Source organism: Vicia villosa, unplaced genomic scaffold, assembly GCF_029867415.1.
Source record: "Vicia villosa cultivar HV-30 ecotype Madison, WI unplaced genomic scaffold, Vvil1.0 ctg.002638F_1_1, whole genome shotgun sequence".
Lineage (NCBI taxonomy): Eukaryota > Viridiplantae > Streptophyta > Magnoliopsida > Fabales > Fabaceae > Vicia > Vicia villosa.
The window spans coordinates 134,892-160,163 of record NW_026705992.1 but is presented as its reverse complement, the minus strand read 5'-3'; the positions used below and the strand labels follow the sequence as shown (position 1 = coordinate 160,163).

General features: G+C 38.5%; 1 protein-coding gene across 1 annotated transcript; it reads right to left on the bottom strand.

Moving 5' to 3' along the window:
- Positions 1 to 483: 483 nt before the first annotated feature.
- LOC131639452 (uncharacterized) lies at positions 484 to 3,828 on the bottom strand. The gene is made up of 6 exons (XM_058909948.1): positions 3,211 to 3,828; positions 2,545 to 3,089; positions 2,172 to 2,245; positions 1,717 to 1,815; positions 1,161 to 1,626; positions 484 to 988 (listed from the first exon to the last, which is right to left on the bottom strand). The coding sequence occupies exons 1-6, from the start codon at positions 3,826 to 3,828 to the stop codon at positions 484 to 486; spliced, it is 2,307 nt and encodes a 768-aa protein (XP_058765931.1).
- Positions 3,829 to 25,272: the final 21,444 nt, after the last annotated feature.

Below are 25,272 nucleotides of genomic sequence, written 5' to 3'. Positions count from 1 at the left end.
GACGACCCACACACCTTGAATGGACAAACCTTGCTATAATACTAATAATGTGACGGCATAAACCCAAAATCTTAATAAATATGAAATTTTAAAGTTGTAAAAAAAAATTTATAAGCAAGATTCACTAAATACCGAGTACTAGGGGTACTCGAACCCGCTTACAAAAAACGAGAACAAATCTCGAAAATAAAATTTCCCACCAATTGAAACTTATCCGAGGCTTCCCACCGGATTTTTACAAAAATCATAAAAGTTACATTTGGATAAAGAAATATTACTTAGGCAAAACCACTTCCAAACCTTCAACTTAATATCCCACCCCAAATCAGAGCAACTCGGTTTAATTCCGTTGAAAACTATGTCATGTCTATGTCTCCAAGCACACCAAACCACCGTTAACCAAATACCCGTCGACTTGTATTTCTGTATCCCCACCTTGCTACATTCCTATTTCCAGCAAGACAAGCTACCAGAAATATCTGTTCATTGCATTCCTAACCAACTACTAACCTCCTGCCAAACTAAATTTATGAAACCGCAGCCAAAGAACAGATGGAATAAATCTCCTCCTTCCTCCGTACACAACACACAACTAATATTCACATTTACGCCTCGATATACCAACGCCATTTTAGAAGGTGATCTATCCATTATACATCTCCACCCGAAGGCCTTAGTTCTAAAAGGGACTTTCGACTTCCAAACTTCCTGCAGGCTCTCCTTGATCAAAGCCGAAACTGTCGGAAATTGACGAAGACCAAAAAGCTCCTTATAACCGCTCCTAGTTGTATAACCGTCCTGTTTATCCTGCATCCAAACAATAGAATCCGATTCACACAGAGAAGGTTTAACATTCTGCAGCAAATTCCGTAACAACAGCAATTCTTGCTGCATAACCTGAATGGTGGGATCGATTCCAAAATTACCCCACCCCCATCCAGAAGAACTCCACGTGCCCATGCTGTCTACAAAGTCTCCCTTCTCCGAACTGGCAGTGTAAAGGGAAGGAAAAAAGCACCATCAAAACACCTTTCGGCCTCCATTTCGCACTCCAGGAAAGAATTAGCTTTCCATTACCCAAACAAAACTCACAGTTTACTGTCAAAACCGGAGAAGAAAACTTAGATTCTATGTTCAACAAATACGCCCACCATTTGGACCTGGATTGAGCCTTCTGCCTAACTCCTACAGAAAGCGCATTAGAGCCCCGTAAAATCTGCCAAGACCATTTAAACAGAAGCGCGGCATTAAACTCCTTTAAACTCTTGAACCCCAATCCACCATTCTCTTTCGGTAAACATAACGAGTCCCACCTAAACCAGTTTATTTTCCTCTTACCGTCGATGTTGCCCCACAGAAAATTGTTCTGAACCTTCTCTATCTCTTTATAAACACTAGACGGCGCCTTAAAGAAAGACAACTGAAATATAGAGAGGCTAGAAAGAACCGTTCTTACCATCGTAATCCTGCCTCCTAACGACAACATCCTCCCTTTCCATCTGCTCAATCCCGCCCTTAATTTCTGCAACAACGGCTCCCACCATTTAACTGAATTATGATTAGCACCAATATGAAATCCAAGAAAATGAAAAGGCATATTTTCTATGTTACAGTTCAGAAAATTAGCTGCAGCATTCATAAAATGGACACTTAAGTTAATGCCTATTATCCTACTCTTATGAAAGTTTACCCCCAGCCCCGAGACTACCTCGAAACCTCTCAACACAGTCTTAAGCGCCCACACCTGTTGCCAATTACCGTTACCAACCAGAAGAGTGTTGTCATCAAACTGAAGTATGTTGATATCACAATTCCCTGCAAAATTAAAGCAGAAAACACGTCCAGTTCGACCACCTTCTTGACCAACGCGCTTAAGCCTTCCCCAATGATAACAAATAAAAACGGAGAAAGAGGATCTCCCTGCCTGAGCCCTCTCCCAACCTTAAAATCTTTTGTCGGGCTGCCGTTAACCAAGATCGACATCCAACTGTTACAAATTAAAGCTTCCATCCACTTAATCCATACCTGCCCAAAGCCCATTCTCCTTATCATGTAAATAAGAAAACCCCAGTTAACTTTGTCGTACGATTTTTCGAAATCCACCTTAAATATCAAGCACCCATTCTTTTCCTTTATTGCATAGTCCACGACCTCGTTCGCTACTAACACACCATCTAAAAGATTCCTGCCAGGAACAAAAGCACTATGCGATTCCGATATTATAGAAACTAAGACCCTCTTCAGCCTAGCAGCCAAATTTTGGACAATAATTTATAGATACAGCCCACCAAGCATATTGTCCTAAAATCGTCAAGGCTCCTTGGACACTCCTTCTTTGGAATTAAAGTTATGAAAGAGGATACAATAGCCTTCGAAAGAGCACCCTGAGCATAAAAGTAATTAAAACATAAAATGAAATCGTCCTTCATAAAGTCCCAGCACTTTCTAATGAAGAAAAAAGAATAGCCGTACGGCCCCGGACTCCTATTCCCATCACTGCCCCAAACAGCCCATTTGATCTCCTCCTCTGAGAATTGAACTTACAAAGCACACTTATCAGCTGAAGAAATGGACTTGAACTGGATACCTTCTAGCCAAGGATGCATCGAGTTAGCCTCCTCAAACTTTGCTTCAAAATGCCTCCTAATTTCCTCCTTCACCTTCTCCACCTTCTCCACCTTCCCTCTTTCAGTTGTTATTCTGCCAATAAAATTCCTCCTTCGTCTTGATTTCAAAACAGAATGGAAGTACTTGTTGTTCATGTCGCCTTCTCTATCCCATCTAGCTCTGGATTTTTGCAAAAGCATGTTCTCCTTCACCCTCATATTCAACCACATTTTCCTAGAAACTTCACTCCTAACTTTAACCAATCCATCAACCTCATCCTCCTTACAGCTTTTAAGCAAATCATCCGGAACATTAATCCGCTTTACGCCATCTTCAATAAGAAGATCAAATCTACCAAACACGTCTTCATTCCACCTCCTCGGACTTGCCTTCAACAAGCGAATCTTTTCTTTCAGAACATAGTCCCCTCTACCTTCGATCTTCATCTTCCTCCACTCTTTTTCAACAAACGGTAAAAAATCCTTGTCATCGAACCAAGAATTGTTCACCAATGAAAGGTTTAGCACCCCCGTTTGCTTTGTTAGAAACTGTCCAAATCGGGCAGTGATCAGATATGCTAAGATGCCCAATCTTCTGACTCACCAAACCCAATCTATCAACCAAAGACTCATCCACCAAAAAACGGTCCAGCCTGCTCATCGAAAACCCATCGCCACTGAACCAGCTGAAGCAATTGCCTAAACAAGGAAGATCAATAAGCAAGCTATCTTCTATGAAAGAAGAAAATAACCTGCGCTCCGAGTTCCTTGCCACGATACATCCTTTCCTCTCACTTCTATTCTTGGTAGAATTGAAATCCCCGCCCACTAGCCATTCCCCATTAGAAAATTTATCTCTTAACCCTATAATTTCCTTCCACAAATCTTTCCTTCCTTGTATAGAACAGGGAGAGTAAATGTTTACAATGTAAATAGTGCTTCCCTTCCAATTCAGTTTGGTTCCTAGATACCCAATTCCTCTAAAACTAAGAATCGCCGACATAAAATATTCCTTCCAAAGAGTAATTAAGCCTCCTGATCTACCTTCAGATGCCGAAAAAGACCACCCAATACTTTCCTTCTGCCACAGACTCCCTGCCACTTCTATACCGACTTCTTTCAACTTCAATTCTTGAATCAAGAAAATATCTGCTTTGCCTTGAATAATAATATTACTAATACTCTTCCTCTTAATAAGACTACCTCCTCCCCTGATATTCATAGATCCTATTATCATTGAAAACCATTTAGACACTCCTCCTTCCCCTGCTGTCTGACTCTATCCAAGCCTTCCAATTCCTCTATCTTTTTAACATAGTCCCTTTCTTCCCCATTGAAAGCTACACCTAGGTTAGAAATAGCAGACCATATTTTTGAACCCACATTAGATCCCATATTCTCCTGAAATCTAAGATTACATTGCATCATGTCAGCATCGAAGATATTACCACCACACGGAATAGCCCCTGCAGAATAGCCATCTGTTTCTCCAGAAAAGGAATTCCTAGTAAGAGAAATAGAGTTCTCCTTTTCTTTAAGTCTGCCTCCAACTCTCCCTTCTCTTCTAATCCAAAGGATGAAATAGTATCTGAGCTTTCTCTCAAAATTCTCTTCTTGGGCCTTATTTTCTTTTTGGGTTTAGGCCCACCTTTTTCATAAATACTCCTAACCTTCATAGCCCTTTTGCTAACTGAAACGCCCTCTTGAAATCCAGATAAAGATTTAAAGAATGTGTCCACAGAATAGCTTTGCGCTTTTTCAATCACTTCCGGGAAAAGAAAAGTACCGGAGGGGTGTTCATGAGTATCAGTCATCATGCAAACCAAACAACAAAACCAACCGAACATTTATATTAATCCAATCCAACCATGAACATGATTCTTTGAAATATTGATGACACTCATATTGTTGCAGAACAATGTCATGACATCTTATTTGACATTATACTTTTTTAGTATTTGTTTCATCCATAACAATTGAATGCAACTTCTAGCAGCAATATATCCAACTTCAGCTGTGGATAAAAAGATATAATTTTGCTTCTTCTTGAACCAGAAAATCAAAATATCAGATTATTGTCAAGAAAGAAACATCCACCTAAACCCAAATGAAGGATGCATCTCAAAGGCTTGCTAAGATGGATGTTTACGAGAAGAGTTGGAACATTTTATGGTGAGGTTTCAAACCAAGCAGTCACCATACTGCAACGTTTCCAATTGATCAAAAGGTAATTAAAATATTATTTGAAAGCTTTTTTATTTAACCTTTTTACTAAGTGTGCAAAAGGGACCGGTACAACACATTCATCTACTGAAGAGGCAATTATTTAGTTTGATAAAGAGACAAACACAATAAATTGATATTTCTAATTAATGAAAAAGATGTAATTGTTTTCAGCATTTCATAAACTTTATGCACAATAACCAAACAAGTTATATTTTATTTTTTCATGCAAAAGGAAAATAAATGGTGAAAACTCTGAAGTTTGTTTATGCTTTGGTTTTCTATATTTCTCTAGTTTTTGTTGCAAAGGAAGTTGATTGTAAGCCATTTCTTACTCTGAAATTTTGTTATTTATTCGATACTTTGTACACAATATTTTATCTCGTTTAAGTAACAATATTTTATTTATTTTTCATTGCAGCACGTGTTATTAAATGTCAAACTGATGATGATTGTCCACGATTTTTCCATTTTTATCCTTTAGTATATGTTTGTATTAAGAATGAATGTAGATTTGTAACAGAGTGAATTTATTGTGTATGAGAAATAGACTAAGAGAGAATTCCATTAATTTGTATTCAATTATATTTTTTATTGGTTTTTTTAATTTTTATTTTCATTTACCTTGAAATCATGAACTTATATTCTAAAATGTGAGGAATGAAATTAAATACTACACAGTCATTTATTCTTCAGCAATGTATTCTTCTTCTTTTATATATATATATATATATATATATATATATATATATATATATATATATATATATATATATATATATATATATATATATATATATATATATATATAACTTTACTTTTTAGACATGTATTTCTGAAATGTATATTATTCATTTAAAATAATGTGAGTGTGTGTACACTTCAAAGAATGTGTTGAAAGATAATTATCTTTAGACTATAGTTTAAGTTTTTTTTTTTTTTCATCTTTTTTTCTTAATTTGATAGTTTATCTTAACATTGTACCACTCATCTTTAGATTATATAGTTGATGTGCTATTATATTTGTGACATGAATGACATATATTTTTATCATTCCTTTTCTATTTCAGTATTCATTGTCTCTAATAGTTACGCCGCTACCAACACTCTCAGAGGTAAAGTTTATATTAGAAAATTTCTTTAGCCACCTCCCTATGGGGGTCACTCTCAGCGAAAATTCCAAAATACCCCTGCTTCGGAAATGAACTTCCGAAGCGCTTTTTTTTTAAAAAAATTTCCATAATTCGGAAGTGCATCTCCGAAAACACCTCATGGGGGTGTCTTCGGAGATGAACTTCCGAAAACACCTCATGGGGGGTGAATTCGGAAGTTCATTTCCGAATTATGCAGAAACTGTGTTTTTTTTTAATGTTTTATCTAAAACAGTCTCGCATTTTAATTAAACGTAAACGCCAAATAAAATAAGCAATAGATAAACTGAAAATACTAATATGATAAATAAAAAAAATACTAATCCGATGAAAATAATATATACAAACCGAAACAAATAAAAATAGTGTGCTAAAGATACAATCCGAAAACAAAAAACAAATAAACCCGACCACTACTGGGTGTGCCTAACCCTCTCACCCTGGGCCCTCCTCTGCCGCCTGTACCCCGCCGCACGGCCCGCATCAGTGACGATCATCTCCATCACGGCGACTGCATCTGGACCGCCCTGTTGAACGACACCTCGATCCAACGCGTCCCGCCCAAGCATCTCTATCCGCTGGCAGATCGGCAGGAGATCAATGTGTCATACCCCAATTTTTGACCTAAGATACCACCTCATATCATTTGCATATGCATCATTTGCATCTCTAACAAATTGCATAGCTTGTGTTTGCTACTTGTGACTCAGCAGGATTTAATCAGGAAATCACTCATCAGTGCAAATAACAATCAATTAGGGTTTTGTTCTCCCTTCATCTCAAATGAATCATCTTCATCAATAATCAACATTTGGTCCTCAGAGATTCATTTCAACAAGCTCAACAGCTTTGAGTCGACTGAATTAGGGTTTTAACTGAAGACAGCATACTCTTGACTTTTGCTCAGAATTTGACCTAATGGCTTGGGACATGATATCAAGACCTCAAGTGCATCATTTTGACCTAATCCATTGGCTCAGAACATCTCTTACACAAAGATTGATCAGACAAATCCTCAGAATTAGGGTTTTGAACTATCAGGGACTGAAATCAGGGATCACATTTGAGAAACCCTAAAAATCCCCAGGAAGTCAATCAAAGGTTTCAATCATCCTCAAATAATCCCTATGACAATATACAATGGAAATTGTATCTCAATTCAAGACCTACAGTCATCAATTTCATCTGGTCGACAATTAGGGTTTTTTGACCTAATTCACTGAACAACTGCCTTTTTAATCAGGACATGGTGGCATAACTCAAACCATGGCTCAATATCCTCTAATGCTTCAATATGATCCATTCATACCATTCATATGGTGAGGATAGCCTGTTTCATTTGAAATCTCCAGAAATGCGATTCGTTTGAAAAAGTCAACTGTACAAGAACACCTTTGACTTTTGGGGAATTTTGGTCAACCATGACTTTTGAAGTTTTGAATCATCAATATATGATATATGAAGTCATTTGATCAAGAAAAATCAAGAAAATCAATCAAGAATCAAAAAGTCAAAAGTTTGACTTTCATACTTAGAAAATTTTTCTAAGTGTTTTTCATGGTTTTTTCCAAACTTTGAAAGGGAATTTCTCAAAATTTCACCTACAAACTGAAAAAACTTCCAACATGAAAGTTGTAGATTTTGATCCAATAAACAACTTTGACACATATAAATTTTTTCCATAAGATCAACCATTTAAGAGATATGGTGCTTCAAAGTTGGTACTTTTTGAAAAACTTCACTTGAAATCTCATTTTTCTCAAAGTTCATGGATCTTTTTCACCCATTTCCTTAAAGGTCTTGAAGAAACTTTCAACTAGGGTTTTGAAGTATGCAACATGAGCTTTCCAAAATGTCCAAGAGCATGAAAAAATATGGAGTGTAGCTATGGTTTTGAATTATGCATTTAGTGATCATTTTCACTTGAATTTTCACCATTTTTCACTAAGTTTCAAGACTACATGACCTATAATTCAAGTGATGACACACCAAAGCAATGATTGAGAGATATTTTCTGGTTTAAGATCAGATAGGAAAGAGATAAGAAGCTTGGCCAAAATAACCATGGTTTAGTTACTTTAACCATTTGCATTTAATGTGAAAGATTCCATTTTATCTCTTAAGCCAAATCATCATTCTTGAAGCAACTTGCAAGAGCTCTTCATTCAGAATCCTTGGCCTATAAATAGAGGTCATTTCCACTCTTCAATTCACACCAAAACCTCACAAAGCATAGGTTTTCTCTTTCTTTCTTGAATTGCAAGTTTCATGTTTCAAAGTGAGGTAGAAATCCCAACCTCCAAATCCTTGAAGCTATGGCCAAAGTGATGATTCTAGCAAACCATAAACATCATATGGGATGTGTTTGAATCACTCATGCACCCAAAAACACCTCAAATCTCAGAATCACTACCTCACCTCCATATGAACACATAATGAGCCTTATCATGCCAATTTTCATTCTAGCTCATTTCTGTCCAAGTTAAACATCCAAACACATTCCATATACCATATATGAGCTATCCCAACCATCATCCATGATCTGAAACACCTCCATCTTCAAATTCGATTCACTCTTGAAGCTTATGCAGGTCGGGTACCATGGCTATGCTCAGATGAATTCAGATGGTTCCAAGCATCCAGACACCTTCCATAAGGTCCATTGAAGCTATCCAGATCATCAAACAACTTCTGTAACACCTCTATTGCAGAATTCAATTCTCAGTTTGGCCGTTTTTGAAGGTAAGTCACTTGAACTTCAAACTCTACTCTCCACGCATCATAAATGAAATATGAACATACCATCTCATTTCTGCACACATGAGGATCATTAACCCTCAATCAATTGCATCATAACTTGCACATACATCATTTCACGATCAAATTCAGTTTTAGGGTTCTTCGTGTTCATCAGAAAATTGATAGCCTTAGAGTAAAAATAAATGAAATTAAAGGTCATCATCATGTTCGTCGTGAAAAACCAAGTGGAATAGACCCTTTACCTGATCAAAACAACACAGATTTGATGAAATTCAAAATTCAGTTAGGGTTGTGTTCTTGGCGCGTTTTTGGTTTGGAAATTTCAAATATTTGTTTGAAAATATAATTGAATGGAAGCGTATCATAAACAAGCTGCACGCGCAGCTCAGTTGGTTGTTGTTTTGAGTAGTGAACCTCAGGGCGTGGGTTCAAGCCCTAGTGAAGACAAAACCTTATTTTTTGACACTATTTTTCTCTATTTTCTTCACAACTTCACCAATTAATTTAACCCATCAAAATAACTTATTTTTTCTTCATTTTTTAAACACTTCTTATTTAATATACATATTTTGACAATATCAAAAAAAATCACAAAAATATATTTGTTTAATACATTTTTAATTAAGTTTAAAATAACATATTTTAAGTGTTTTTTAATACTTTTAAATATTGTTTCTCACTTGATTTCTCAAACTTAATCACTTGTAAATATTTTTTGAGCAAACCCTAATCATCTAAGTGTCATTTGAAGACAATCTTTTTGTTTATCTTGATTAAATTAACTTCTTTCAAAATTCAAATCGTTTTAAAACGAGCGATCGCGGTTCTTTTCAAAAACAATGAACCATTTCTTTTTGAAACTATTGATTAAATCTTTTTAATTGATCAATTGATTTTCAAAACGATGTGGGGCCTCTAGAATATTAGAGAGTATAAGACCCACTCTTTTTCCTTTTTACAGTTTTTCTTTGTACAGAAAACTCTTTCAAAACAATACTTTTCAAAACAATCTTCAAACAATCTTTCAAAAGCGAAACCTCGCGTCTGTAAATAAAACAGTCAACCATGTTTTGTGAATAAAACACGGGCCTCCACGTAGGTATAAGTCCCAAGCCCCTTTGTACATACCCACTCTAGTACATGAAATTAGGTATTTCATTGTACGCCTTTTGTACATAGCTCAATCTATTTGTTTTAACTTTAATAACAAACCAAAAATGAAGGTTTCTTTAAATCTTCCCAAAAAATATACCATGGGCCTCCATGTAGGTATAAGTCCCGAGCCCCTTTGTAAATACCTGTTTACATAGCTGTTGAATAAATTCAAACGGACTTCTCCCCGAGTGTGAGTCCCGAGCCCTGTGTATACAAATGGATCATGCTTACAGGTATATTTCCTTCATAAACTCCATTATATACACACACTTTATCATATATGTATAACTGTCCATATTTGTTCATACTTGTTCATACTTGTGATTGTGTTATATATGCTTGTTCAACTTAGTACAACACTAGGTTCCCCATAGCCTCCTATTGGGCTTCGTGCAAAGAATCTCCCCTAGTTTAGGTTAGGACATAGAGTATGGTTTCCCGGTGAAATCGCTCTAAGAGCTCAGACCAACTATACCATGCCTCCCCTTGGGCTTTGTACAAACGAGTGACCCTCCCATAGCCTCCTCTTGGGCTTACAATGTAAGGACCCTGGATTGTCCCTCCCATAGCCTCCTCTTGGGCTTACAATGCAAGGACCCTCGGATAGCCTCCTCTTGGGCTTCGTACAAGGACCCACGGGCTTCTTATAAGCATCCCCAATATCCAAATCAAAATACCCTAGGAGATTAGACATTTTTCATCTCTATGCTAGGAGTATCTCTTTTATATCATCACAAACAATCAATCAATCAAACTTTTTTGCCACAAGGCTGGCTAATCAATCAAATTTCTTTTTGCCACAAGGCTGGCTAATCAATCAAACTGTTTTACCACCGTACTGGATGATTAATCAAAGTTTTTGTCACAAGGCTGACTTCATTGAAACTTTTGCCACAAGGCTGGCTGATTAATCAAAGTTTTTGTCACAAGGCTGACTTCATTGAAACTTTTGCCACAAGGCTGGTTAAACAAACAAAAACATCTTTATCATTCTAAGCACCCTAAGTGGCATGGCCCCGGGCTTATAATGAAAAGATTTTCAAACAAAAAACAAACAGATGTATGTGATGATATAGATTAGATACATCTAGCATTTAGACGACATTTGTCTATTTTCCTTTGCTTCCACTAGCATAAGTGGGAACTACGATTGCTCTGACTTTCTCAACATCCCTTTGAGAATACGTAGGCACAAGGTCGATCCTTGGCGAGCAAAACAAAACACAAAAACTATTCAAACCTTAGCACCCGTAGACCCCGAGCTACAAATGCTCTGATTCCCTCTAGGGGATATGTATGCAGAGGATCGCGATGATCTTTGCGAGCATAATCAAACAAACACCTTAGGTCCCACCTCTTTCTCACAAGAACCTCCACCATAACAAGAATGGAATAAACAAAACAAAGAAACCTATAGAGTACTATAGATACGTTGGGTGCTAATACCTTCCCTTCGTATAACCAACCCTCTTACCCAAGATCTCTCCCCCACTTTTAAGGTTATTGCAACTTTTTTCCTTTTCCTCTTTTGGAAACAATAAAAAGTTTGGTCCGTACAAAAGAAAAATCATTTTTTGAGCACTCGAGCCCAAAGAAGGCATCAAGTGTCTCATCCCAAAAAAGACAACGATTTTTCCCCGCGACAGAAAAATGGCGACTTCACTGGGGACCATCTTTTTATTATTTCCAAAGAAAGGGTTATTTCTATTTGTTTTGTTTTTATTTACATGTTTGGTTCTTTGGTTTCGTTACATCTGTGGTTCTGTTACAAGTGATACATTATGGACAAATCCTAACCCGGATTAAGTACACATAAGAAATTAGGTGGAGGGTATAGTCATGTGCAGGCGCACGTGAGAATCCTTCCGCTCAGTGGAGGTTCCTTGTTTGTAATATATGTTTAGCGAGTTAATTGCGAAGACATTGTTGCTTTCATTGAACTGTAGAAGCTGAGAGACCGTAGAACCCCAACCCATCCTGGCCTTATTAGGTTGTGGTGCAGAAACTATTCAGGTGAAGACTTGGATTAGTTGTCATGCGGAGAACCACACTCAGACGAGTTTTTCTTGAGAATATTGCTGGCTCATGAGTTTAATTGTGGAAAGCCGGTAATATCCGAAAGAAAAATGTAGACTCTGACGTATCAGTAGAACATGTTTTGCAGGTGATTAACTAGAACTATCCCATATTTGGTTCTCTGACCTCATGCTCGTGACGCTGGACCTTTGAACCTGTGTGTACCATGTTTGTGTTGCCATGTCTGTATTACCATGTATGTGTTACCATGTTTGAACTACCATGTTTGCCTTACCATGTTTGAATATGTGGCATCCATGCATCCATGCATTCATACATCCATAAAAAAATAAAAAATCTTTTTCCATAAAAACATGATTTTTTTTCCAAACAATTAGAGAATTTCCTTTGCAAACATTATAGGATTAGGTTATGGAGTGGGTAAAAAGGCATACCAAGAGGTACGGTTTCAAAGAGCCTAATGTGGAAAGACTGAAAGAGTTAGCGTCTTTTGTACAAGATCCTTCTGATTTTAGGAAAAGCCATGGAAAGCTTTTGCCTATTTTGAACACTCATGTTGATGAAGGGCTTCTCAAAACTCTGGTTCAGTTTTATGATCCCGTCTACCGGTGTTTTACCTTTCCAGACTATCAGTTGGTACCAACCTTGGAAGAATATGCCGATCTTTTGGGTATTCCTGTGTCTGACAAAATACCCTTCAATGGTTTGGAAGCCATTCCTAAATCACCAGTCATTGCAACAGGTACCCACTTGAAGAAATCTGAAGTAGAGAGTAATTGGACTACCAAAGGAAACCTTCCAGGTTTGCCTTCACAGTTTCTAATAAAGAAAGCCTTTGATTTTATCGAAACTGGTAGCATGATAGCTTTTGAAGCTGTACTAGCCTTGCTCATCTATGGGTTGGTTTTGTTTCCCAATATCGACGACTTTGTTGATATCAATGCCATAAAGGTCTTTTTGAATGGAAATCCCGTTCCGACTCTGCTTGGTGACATGTATTTCTCTGTCCATCATAGGAATCACCAAGGTGGTGGAATTATTGTATGTTGTGCACCTCTATTGTTTAAATGGATTGTTTCGCACTTACCTAAGTCTCCCATTTTCACGGAAAACCAAGAAGGTTTACGTTGGTCTCAAAGACTTATGTCTCTTACTAATAATGATATTCAGTGGTATACCTTGGCTCGCTGCGGTACAGAAACCATTGAAAGTTGTGGAGAATTCGCCAACGTACCCCTCATTGGTACACAAGGAGGAATTAACTACAATCCAGTCCTAGCCCGACGACAACTCGGGTATGCAAATTCAACTAAACCCATTGGACCTACAGTGGAAAGTTACTTTTATCAGGAAGGAAATGATCCCCAGGGGTTGAAAACAAAAATGGTGAAAGCCTGGTACGACATCCGATGGAAAGAAAAAAGTGAGATAAAGAACTGTATCGCTACGAACGCCTACATCTGTTGGGTAAAGAAAAGAGCAAGGGAGTTCCAAATGCCTTATGATTATGAGAAACCCATGTTCCCTGTGGTGCCTCAACGACCCAACATTCCCGCTATGGAGGAATACCAAGACACTTTGACCAAGATGAGGATAGAGAAAGACGCTTGGAAAGAAAAGTTTCGAAGAACTGATGTGGAAAATAGAAAGTTGAAGAAACAAGTGAAAGAACATGAAGAAACTCTCTATTATCAGGATGGATGGCTCATGAACAAAGATGAGAAGATCCGTCGGAAAGATGCCGCAATCAGAAGATACATCAAAGAAAGCAAGAAAAAGCTTGAAGGCTCAACAAGCAACGCTCCAACTCCTGACAATTGGAAGAATGTGGTTGACAAGCTGAGAGCTGAAAAGGCCGAGTTGAAAGCTTACTATGGGAAAGAAATTATGAAGCTCAAGCTGCACAATGCATTTGGTTCTTCATCTGATGAAGATGTTTAGGATTTGTTTAGATTTTCATGTATTATTTGATTCTGTAAGGAGCTACGCTCCAATGTTGTAACATTTCCCATTATTTCAATAAAAGATTAGTTTATGTTCAAATGTTTGCAAAGAAATAATCTTTAAAATGTTTGGAAAAATCATAAAATTTCTCTTTGCATACATCATTCTGCATATCGAGTCTTTTGTATAGAGTCCCATCTTTTGGATCTTTCTCCAATAGATCGTCAAGCTGTCGCGTCTCAAAGTTTCTCGACCGCGCTCGCAATCAGATCACAGATACAATACTCGTTCAAGCAGAAGAAGAGTAATGGAACACTCTGAACAAGAGAATATTGAGCTCCGTGGTACGGTAACCACCCTTCAGGAAAAGTTGGAAAGTCTCACTACTCTGGTTGACTCTTTAATGGCCGCACAGAATCAGCCGCCACCACCCAACAGTCAAGCAGCGGTAACATCTGAAGTCACTACTCCAGTTTCTACAGTTGCATTCAACATTCCATCTTTCTCCATGCCAGAAGGTTGGGGCCCGCCTTTCAGCTTTGGTACAGGCTTCTGCCATAATTTCTCTGGGGTTCAAACAGCTACAACTGAAGCGCCTGCTGCGCAAGGTTCAGCATTTACTCCAAATCAGGGGGTAACTTTTTCTCAAGTCACTATGGCACTTTCTCAACCCACTATGACAGTTCCGACCCCTACGGTTCACACTGTTCCTTATGATGGCAATGAGATTTATCATGATCAGGGTGATAGCACAAATCAGCGTAATCTTGTAGGAGATCTCCAAGAACAATTCAACAAGATTCAGCTGGAAGTCAAAGCTATTCGTGGCAAAGATTTGTTTGGAAAGAATGCCCAGGAGCTATGTTTGGTTCCCAGTGTACAAATACCTGCTAAATTCAAGGTCCCAGACTTTGAGAAGTACAAAGGTAGTTCTTGTCCACAAAGTCATCTTGTGATGTATGCCAGGAAGATGTCTACCTATGCAGATAATCATCAGTTGCTCATCCATTACTTTCAAGACAGTTTGACTGGTGCCGCACTGAAATGGTACACAGGTTTGGATAGCACCAATATTCGGACTTTCAATGACCTAGGTGAGGCCTTTGTCCGACAATACAAGTATAACTCGGATATGGCTCCAGACAGAGATCAGCTTCGGTCCATGGCTCAGAAAGATCATGAAGCTTTCAAAGAGTATGCCCAACGATGGAGAGAAACTGCTGCTCAGATTAATCCACCGTTAAAAGAGAAAGAGATGACAAAGATCTTTTTGAATACTCTCAGTCCGTTTTATTATGAACGCATGATTGCTAGTGCTCCAAGTGATTTCACCGAAATGGTAAACATGGGGATGCGTCTAGAAGAAGGGGTCCGAACCGGACGCCTAACTAAAGAAGGTGGATCTTCAAGCGGAACCAAAAAGTTCGGAAGTGGTTTCCCAAAGAAGAAAGAACAAAGTGTTGACATGGTATCCCAAGGGAAGCCAAGAGGAAATATCAATCGTCAACAACAGATTGCTGCTATTGCGCCAGTCGTTAATTCAGCACCGAATCCGGGATTTACCCCACAGTTTCAGCAACAACAGCCTCGACCACAGGCTCAGCAGCTGAACAGTAATCAGAATCGTGTGCAAAGAGCTCCACAGTTTGATCCGATTCCGATGACCTACACAGAATTGTACCCTGCACTGATTGAAAGAGGCCTTATTCAAACTAAAGCACCACCACCAGTACCTGAGAGACTCCCATGGTGGTACAAAGCTGAGGTCTCATGCCCTTATCATCAAGGAGCACCTGGCCATGATCTTGAGCATTGCATAGCTTTGAAATATGAAGTTCAGAGGTTGGTTAGATCTAATCTTCTCTCTTTCAGAAATTTGAATCCAAATGTGCAAGCAAATCCGCTGCCCGATCATGGAGGGCATGTTGTAAACATGGTGTATGGATGTCCTGGTCCATACCGGGTCTATAATATCAATTACTCAAGAGCCAATTTGGTACAAATGCACGCCACTCTTTGTCGGGGGCAGAATTTTCGCCAGCATCAATACGGTTCCTGTAGAATATGTTGTGTAGATCCTCACGGATGTTCAATTGTGAGAAGAGATCTCCAAGTTCTGTTGGATAATGGTACTCTTCAGATCTACCGAAATAGGGATGAAAATGAAGTTAACATGATAGGATGTTATCCGCATGAGCTTTTAGTCTCAGATATCAACTCGGAAATGCCTACAGTTAACGTCATCATTCCTCATTTCAACATGCCGGAGCGCATGGAAGTTACTTACAACAAGCCGAAGGTTCCTATTGCTCCTTTGATCATTTGTTTACCTGGACCTGTTCCTTATGACTCTGACAAGGCAGTTCCATACAACTACAATGCCACAATGATAAAGGACGGACAAGAAGTTCCTTTACCAACTCTTTCATCTGTCGTAAACATCGCTGATGTAAGTCGTGTAACAAGAAGTGGACGTGTGTATACTCCACTACCTCCAAAGCAGCCTGTTGCTCCTGCAACCAGGCAAAATCCTGTCAATACGCCAGTGGGGAATCCTGAGGAAACTCCTGTCAGTAATACAAACATTGATGTTGGACAATCCAGTGGAACCAATGTCAATCCAGACTTTGATGAAATTTTGAAGCTTATCAAAAGAAGTGAATACAAGATTGTGGATCAGCTTATGCAGACTCCTTCAAAGATCTCAATACTTTCATTGCTGTTGAATTCAGAAGCCCACAGGGAAGCCCTGATGAAGGTCTTAGATCAAGCTTTTGTAGATCATGATGTGACTGTTGATCACTTTGATGGGATAATAGCCAACATAACTGCTTGCAACAATTTAAGCTTCTGTGATGAAGAACTCCCCGAGGAGGGCAGAAATCACAATCTTGCTTTGCATATTTCTATGAACTGTCAGTCAGACTCTTTGTCCAATGTGTCGGTAGACACCGGATCTTCCTTGAATGTGATGCCAAAGACGACTCTTGCTCGCTTGTCTTACCAAGGAATGCCTATGAAGTTCAGTGGTGTAGTTGTCAAAGCATTTGATGGATCGCGAAAATCTGTTATCGGTGAAGTCAACCTTCCCATGACAATTGGTCCACATACATTTCAAATCACCTTCCAGGTCATGGACATTCAAGCTGCTTATAGCTGTCTGTTGGGACGACCATGGATCCACGAAGCAGGGGCAGTAACTTCTACGCTCCATCAAAAATTAAAATTTGTAACAAATGGAAAATTGGTGACGATAAGTGGAGAGCAAGCCTTGATGGTGAGCCATTTATCCAATTTCTCTTTTATCAGTGCTGATGATGTGGAAGGAACGCAGTTCCAAGGTCTCTCTTTAGAAGACGAGTCTTCCAAAAAGAAAGCATCAATTTCTTCTTACAAAGAGGCAGTAAAAGTAGTGAGAGATGGAACTACCACTGGCTGGGGGCAAGTTGTGATCCCGACCAAGAATGAAACTAGAGCAGGTCTCGGATGTTCACCAACATTCTCAAACTGCACCAAGAAGGATGAAACCCTTCGTCCGATCAAAGAAACATTCCATAGTGGAGGGTTCCTTAACCCAATTCCTCAAGAGGTTAATGTCCTTATCGAAGAATGCATCGAAGAAGGTCTACCTGATCCTGAAGAAGAATGGAAATGTTATCTCAATGACTCGGGATACATATCTCAGGAAGAACCACATCCTCCTTCAGAAGAATTCAAAGGCAATGAAACTGAACCTGTTCCTACAGACGTCTGGGACACCTTGGGACAACCAAGTGGAAAATTCGATTACATGGTGAAATATACTTGTTGCACCCCAAAATTTGCCCTCCTAATTTTACTTCTAATTGGCTTAACTTCACATTCATATGCATCTCTCCAATAGGTCATGTAACATCTTATACATTGGTTCATCAATAAGTCTATCATAGGATCAAGGCTTGAAACGTTGGGATTCTGTTTGTATGCTACAATTGAGGTAGATTGCTGTTAGTGTCGGATTCTCAGCTAGTTTGTATCTCAAAGGCTTGGCTATATATCATCAAGGGCTATTAGGTATTACTCGAGAAGGATTTCTTTATGAAAATCATTCATCCTGGAATGTTATTAATCAAGAAGTCTCACTCAAAATCATTTGGGGGCATTTACAAGGGATTCATAAAGCCTCATTCATTTAACCTGACATTTGTGTTTATTGCGGATTATAAGAAAAGTCATAAAGAGATTACACATTCACAAGTGTCCATGGAAGAATCTAAATTATATTCAAGAATAATTTTTCTATGCATACAATAAGCTGTTACAAAAAGAGCCATTACAAATTCAAAATACTCTACAACGGTGACATTACATTTACAAATACAAGGATGGAATAAAAGTAAATCTCTGTTTGCACTTCATTGTTCTTCCAACATCAGGCCGAAGCAGAGATGTACTGGTTGTTTCCTTAGATGAGCTTGAGGAAAATGCATTCCTTGATTCCAGAATTGCTCAAGCAGCAACAATTGACCTTGTTAAACAAGGTTGTGAAGAAGTGAGATATACACTTGATGAAGAAACAGTCCCTGCACATAAAAAATAAAAGTGGCAGCTTAACATCAATTCAAAGTTTGCATAGGAAACACAAGGCCAAGTTCTAACTTATTGACATTTCAAAATCCGTAAACCTACAAAATTCTAAAGCCCAGACAGAACCAGCATCCAAAATCATTCAAAATCACCCCCTTGCATTCAGATATAAACCAGTCAGCCACATACCATACCAAACAGCCAGCATAACCACAAAACGGAGCCACAACAGAAAAGAACCTAACCGAATTAACCACTTTGTAACAGAATCCTAACCGATTCCTAACTACCATAACATATTTCTCAGCTCTATACCAACCTAACTAACTACCCTAACCATTTTCTAACAACCTAGGCAAATCTCCTAACCGTCATAACAAACCTACAACAGATTCAGTTACAAACTAACAAGTAACCGATTTTATTTGTAACAAACTTCCCAACTGACAAAACAGAAATCTAACTAACCTAACCTCTGTTCATAACAGAATCAGACAGTTGTAAACAAACTCCAACAGAGACTAACCGATTTCAGTTACCACCCTCTAACAGAATTATAACAGCAAACAAATTCAACAGAAAATTGGAGAGATTGAACTAACCTTCACCTCTATATAATCTTCAGGCTCGGGATTCTTCGGGTTCTCTTCACTTCATCACCATCATCCACTCTTCATCCATCTTCACTCCACATTCTTCAATTCATCTTCTTCACTACCTTCAATCAATCATCAATCTCATTCTTCCATCTCTTCTATCCCGATTCATTCTCTTCACTTCCTCCACCATCTTCAACCTCTCTCACCATTCTCCTTCACCACTCCGTTTCTGATCCACCATCTTCATCACCTTCAGCCTCTCTCACCTTCTCCATAGCCTTCAAACTGAATCTTCCTCACCTCATACTATTCATCTTCTTTATAACCACTCCATCACCGTTGACAATTCCTGAAATTCCAAAAAAAAAAACAAGAATCACTAGGAGAAAATAACAGAAAAAAATGAGAGGGAAGAGAGGACCAATTCACCTCATAACAACGTGTAATGGAATCGGTAACAAACTCATCCCTGCATCTTCAACTCCAATCTTCAAATTCTTCAATGAGCTTCAAGAGTGCCTCACCGTTCTTCAGCTTCATCACTGTAACCTCGTGATTCTTCATCAAACATCTTCATCATCTCCATAGATTCTGCAGCAGAGGAAAAACGAATCAGAAGAACAAATCCGAAAAGAAGAAGATGCAAAATCCGAAGACGGAATCGGAAGGATTGACGAATGGAGAGAGTAGATCAGTGAGGTCTTAGTGTGGTTTATGACGGCGAATAGAGGCTCACCGGAGAGGGAGAAGTCGCACGCCGCTGTCGCTCGCGAGAAGAAGAAGAACGTGGAAACTCAAGCGTCACAAGTAGGAACCCTAAGCCCTCTTTCTTATTTTTCTTTAATTGATATTAATTCTAGTTAATTGTATTGTATATAATTAATTCTGATATGATTAACATCTTAATTATTGACATAAATCCTGATTCAGATAAAATCAATAAAAATCTGATGATAATTTGCAAATTGGACCAAACAGAATCTGTAACAAAAATGCTCTTGGGCCAATTGCTTCCTACACCCCACCATGGCCCATCATACTAGTTTTGGCAACTGAAAAACTGAACAAGAAAATACAAGAACACCCTGGGCCAAGAATTGCTCTTGCACCCCCATGTGAGCCCGCAAAAATGCCATTTTTGGCATGCTGTACAAAAAACACTAGCTTGGGCCTTAACCACTTTCTACACCCCAGGGTCCATAGTTTCTTTTTGGTAAATGAATTCTGAACAAAAACAAACTGTTTGGGCTAATCTTCCAGTGGGCCTGCGCCCATTGCTCCTCACAATCCCATTTTCACTGTTCACCCCCCTGACTCTATTTAAAATTGCTAGAATTTTAAGCCTTTTTACTTAGTTTTTTCCCACTTCCTTTTAGGCAATAAAAATACTAATTTTCTACTATCAATTTTAGGCCTTTAATACACATTTTTGACATAGAAAAATAATCACTAAAAAATATTAGTTTAGGCTTGTATTTTAATTCTTGTGCTTGATTGGAATTCTTGTCTTTGTCATATAAAAATCAATAAAAATAATAGTCCTTTAATTCACTTTTGGCACTATATTTTACATCATTTGCTTCTATGTTTTGTACCATATTTCAAGTCATTCTTTTAGTCATTTTTGCACTAATTTTGTATCATTGTTTTGCTTGTAATTTTTGCTTGTAATTTTACTTGTTTGTTCCTTTAGATTTAGGACCTATAATCTCCATAACCTTTAGGTTAGTCTTTTCCCTTAAAATCCTAACAATTAGGTATAATCATGACATTAGGCTAGTTATTCATTTTAGGCTAGTTTTCTTCTTCTTTTTCTTTTCAACTTTAAAACACTTAACAAAGGAAGAGGCGAATCACATTAAAAGTGGGAGAGAAACGAGTGGGATTTATTCCCTAATCTGTTTCTCGAACACTTAGTGAGAGAGAAATGAGTGGGATCCATTCCCTAATCTGTTTCTCGATCACTACAAAGAGAAATGAGTGGGATTCATTCCCTAATCTGTTTCTCGATTATTAGAGAAATGAGTGGGATTCATTCCCTAATCTGTTTCTCTATCCATGTAGAGAAATGAGTGGGATTCATTCCCTAATCTGTTTCTTTGACATCATACATTCTATGTGATTCAACTCGCAGATTAAAATCCCTTAAAAAACACTCAACCAAAAACATCTAAAATATCTAATAAAGGTTCAGACCTAAATCAAAGTAATGAAGTGGTGCGGAACCTTGTATTGGGTTTTGTTCATCACGGAATTACCCTAAAAAATACAAACCAATCATCTCTTCTCTCTCTTGCCTCCGAGGCATTCTTTCTCTTGCCTTCAGGGCATTCTTCCTCCTTAAGAGCACGTTACTTCCGCTCCATTCCCAGCTTAAGACTCCAGAGGTCGAGCAGCGGAGTGCGAATGTAACTGTTCAACATAAAAAACACAAAAACAAACAAAAACTAAAGAGCCGAACTACGGCGCTCTGATTCCTGAAAAGGATACGTAGGCATTAGGTCGCGGGGCCTAAGCGAGCACAATTATTTATAAACCTTATTTTCCCCGTGTTTCTTTTCTTTCATTTGCATGCATTTCCTTAGTAATTAAGCCTTAGATTTATACACCCTTAGAATAGAACAAACGTAAGTGGATACCATCGAGTACGATGGGCGTGAGGGGTGCTAGCACCTTCCCCTCGCGTAACCGACTCCCATACCTTGATCTCTGGTCGAAAGACCTCGTTCTTATTCATTCCAGGTTTTCTGATATTCCTTTCCCGCTTTGGGATAAATATATTGGTGGCGACTCTGTTCACATTTTCGCGAGCGTGCGACAGCTGGCGACTCTGCTGGGGATGTAATAGACCTGTGCTGGTCCATTCTTAGCGAGTCGATCCTAGCTTGTGTTTGTTTTCTTTTCTTTGGGTGTTTATTTATTGCTTTATTGCTTTATTACTTTATTGCTTTATTTCTTTATGCATCGCATTTTATTTTCATATACTATGATTATTGTTCTGCTGTCTGTTGGGATGGGATGTTACTGATTTGAGGTAAAAGGCCCAATACCCAGGCCAGAGTGTTACTTAGACTACCTAGGACAGAGTGGATAGTCATGACGCCAACAGAATGTCAGGTTCTGTTGATTGCGATCATGAGACCCACGACCAGTTGAGGTTCAAATGGGATACCATTGTTGGCATGTATTTGCAACAATGATGGTGTTTCAGGAGAACTGTTAACGCTGGAGACCTTTTGACCTACCTTGTACTAGATCACACCTGTGAGATGGGTTGGGAAATTTTGTTTTGCAGGAAAACATGCCTCCATCCCACCCTATGCCCATTCAGACTATCTATCATAATCAACGTCGAACCTCTGAATCTGGAGGGTTCGACCTTATGTGACTTATGCAAAGGTTATCTATCCTGAATCAACGTTGAACCTCTGAATCTGGAGGATTCGACCATCTTTGACTCATACAGAAGTTCTACATCAGTTATCTATCAGAATCAACGTCGAACCTCTGAATCTGGAGGGTTCGACCATCTTTGACTTATGCACGAGCTATTTATCCAGAAAGCAACGTTGAACCTCTGAATCTGGAGGGTTCGTCCATATCTTATTGACCATGAGAAGTTGTTATCCAAGAGGCCTTGATCCTTGATCCTGATTTATGATCCATTTGCATCTCCATTAACATTTGTGCATTCATGCATTTGCATCCATGGTTACCAAGGACTCTTACACTCTTCCTCTCCATCAGATCAGTCAAAACGATTCCTCCACACCGATATCTGACAAGAGCTCACAGAACAAAGAATCCTGGGGGATTATAAACAAGATCAAGCTACTATCAGAGAATCATGCCTCCTCATGAGGGTACCTTCCACCATTGAAGCCTAAAGACTTTGTGTTTGTCAGAGAACATTTCATTTGCATCAAAATAAGGCCAAGCTTGCCATTGTCTAGATTACTTCAAAGTACTTTCAATTGTGTTACTTTTGTTGTTATCAAGTACTTCTCATTGTAAGAAACTCATTCTGTTTGAATAAATAAAAATAATGTAATATACATGTTTTTCTCAAATCATTTCATCTTTGTCATTATGTTCATTGATATTCAACTCATCTGTCTTAAGCAACTAAAAAAAAGGAGAATGATGAAAATCAAAAACACATGAACTACTAATTGTATGCCTTTGGAACAAGATCCTGCTGACGATGTACAGGCATTGTTTCAATTCCTAAACATCGGAGTTATAAGGGAGTGAAACCTTCGTCAACCCCTTTGAGCCTAAGGAGTGGTAGTTTCTTTTCAAAAATACAAAACCCTCAATCTTAACCAGGGGCAGGGTAGTCTTCAGTTAGTGCGACCGAGCGTTCAACTTTCAGGTATTCCATCCGAGGATCAATCATATTCCATCGTTCACAACAAAAAAGGAAGAGCACAATCCACAATGGATGTCTCTCATTCACTAAGAAGAAGGCAGTCACAACCTTTTCTTCAAGTCAATCACAAAAGTTATACAACTTGTTCCCGAACGAGACAAAAAAGAATGAAAAGAAAGTTATGAATCATGATAAAAAAGAAAGAAACAATAGCCCGCTAAGTCAAAAAGAAGGAAAAGCTTTGAAGCAAATGACTTAGGAAAAAATTAGGGCATATCCCGCTGGACAACGAAAACCAAAATCAAAAGAAATTTTCTCCAGGCAAAAGTTAGGGAAAGCAAAAAGCAAAAGAAGAATCCTCCGAGGGACAAGTTGTTATGACTATCAACAAAAGCACCAAAAGGTGACTGCCATCTCCATCAAAGCTACAAAAGATCCTCATCCATCACAATCCTTCCTGAAAGGTGAACACTCGTGTCAAGCTAACCGAACGTAGGACTGGAGAACATCATGAAGAGGGGTGGGTTAAGTAGAACTTGAGCCTTTATCCTTTGTTTCTTAAACCGTGAACCCGACCACGTTACAACCCTCAAAAGTCCTAATTGAAGCAGGGTTCGTTCCGAAAGCATACAAACTGTAAAATCATGTCAAACTGACTCCTAATGTTGCTGTGTCACTTGTGTTAGTATCAGTACAACATTTTGACAAATAAAACTTTTCTTTTGAGATTAACATGTGCATTGCATTCTCATTATCTTTCAAAACAGAATTGTCTCTAATCTGAAAAGTAAGTACTTGATACCAAGGAAAGTTCAACATTGAAATTCCATCAAGTAATCTTACAAAGGCAAAGGTTGGTCATCCATAAAGAAAATACCTAAAGCATCCATCTGGTGGAATAATTCATTTCAATCTGGGGCATTCATCCCATGATCAACACTGGGGCAGACCATTGTAATCTCCATGATTCAAGCATATCAAAGTTCTATCTCAAAAGATCATACAAGCTGGGGCAAGATAGAAACAACTCATTTCTTCATCCTCAATCAAGTGTCAGATATCGAGACAAGTGTCGAGGAGTCAAGTCAAACACCTCACCTTCACAAGTGCTATTCTTCAAGCAATGATCGTTCCACTAAGGCATTCTCCATCCACTACTTGTATCTTGGAAACAATCATTCCATTCATAATCATACACGCATCACGCATATCATTGCATTTTCATTATCATTTCTCATGCATGATCCAATCATCAACAAATCAGGGGCATCCACCCCACCTTGATTCTCAAACAAAGTTTCAAAACTCCACCTAATCTATTCTACACAAAGCAGAAACCCTGAACAATCCATCAGTACACCGCATATAGAAATCATTGCATCGCATCTTCAGAAGTGCATAAAATTAATCAAACATTTGCATATGAAGCATAAGCCAGGTTACTCATCAGATGAGGTCCCTATAAAACATTCAATTGATATTCCACTGGATCACTCAGAGCTACCATTGTGGTGTCATCTCCCAAAGTCAATCATGTTCATCTTTCTTCAACCCAGAGTTGATGTTTTTGTGTTCAACCCAGAGTTGATTTTCCTTTTATCTTTGACCCCGAGTTAATTATATTTTCCCACTCAACCCAGAGTTGACGGATATTTCTTATTGTTTCTCCTTTCCCACTCAACCCAGAGTTGACGGTTATCCATTATATTTTCCCACTCAACCCAGAGTTGACGGTTATCTTTTCTTTTATTCAACCCAGAGTTGATCATTCCCTTTTCCCACTCAACCCAGAGTTGACGGTTGTCCCTTCTCCAATCCAGAATTGATTCCTCTTTCCCACTCAACCCAGAGTCGACGGT

Excerpts from the sequence above, each read along its gene's own strand:
- LOC131639452 (XM_058909948.1), bottom strand. The coding sequence starts at position 3,828 with ATGAATATCAGGGGAGGAGGTAGTCTTATTAAGAGGAAGAGTATTAGT. Across the intron at positions 2,246-2,544 it reads TCAGCTGATAAGTGTGCTTT|GCTGAAGAGGGTCTTAGTTT; the intron begins GTAAGTTCAATT and ends TTTGGCTGCTAG. Across the intron at positions 1,627-1,716 it reads GCTTAAGACTGTGTTGAGAG|CTAATTTTCTGAACTGTAAC; the intron begins GTTTCGAGGTAG and ends TGAATGCTGCAG.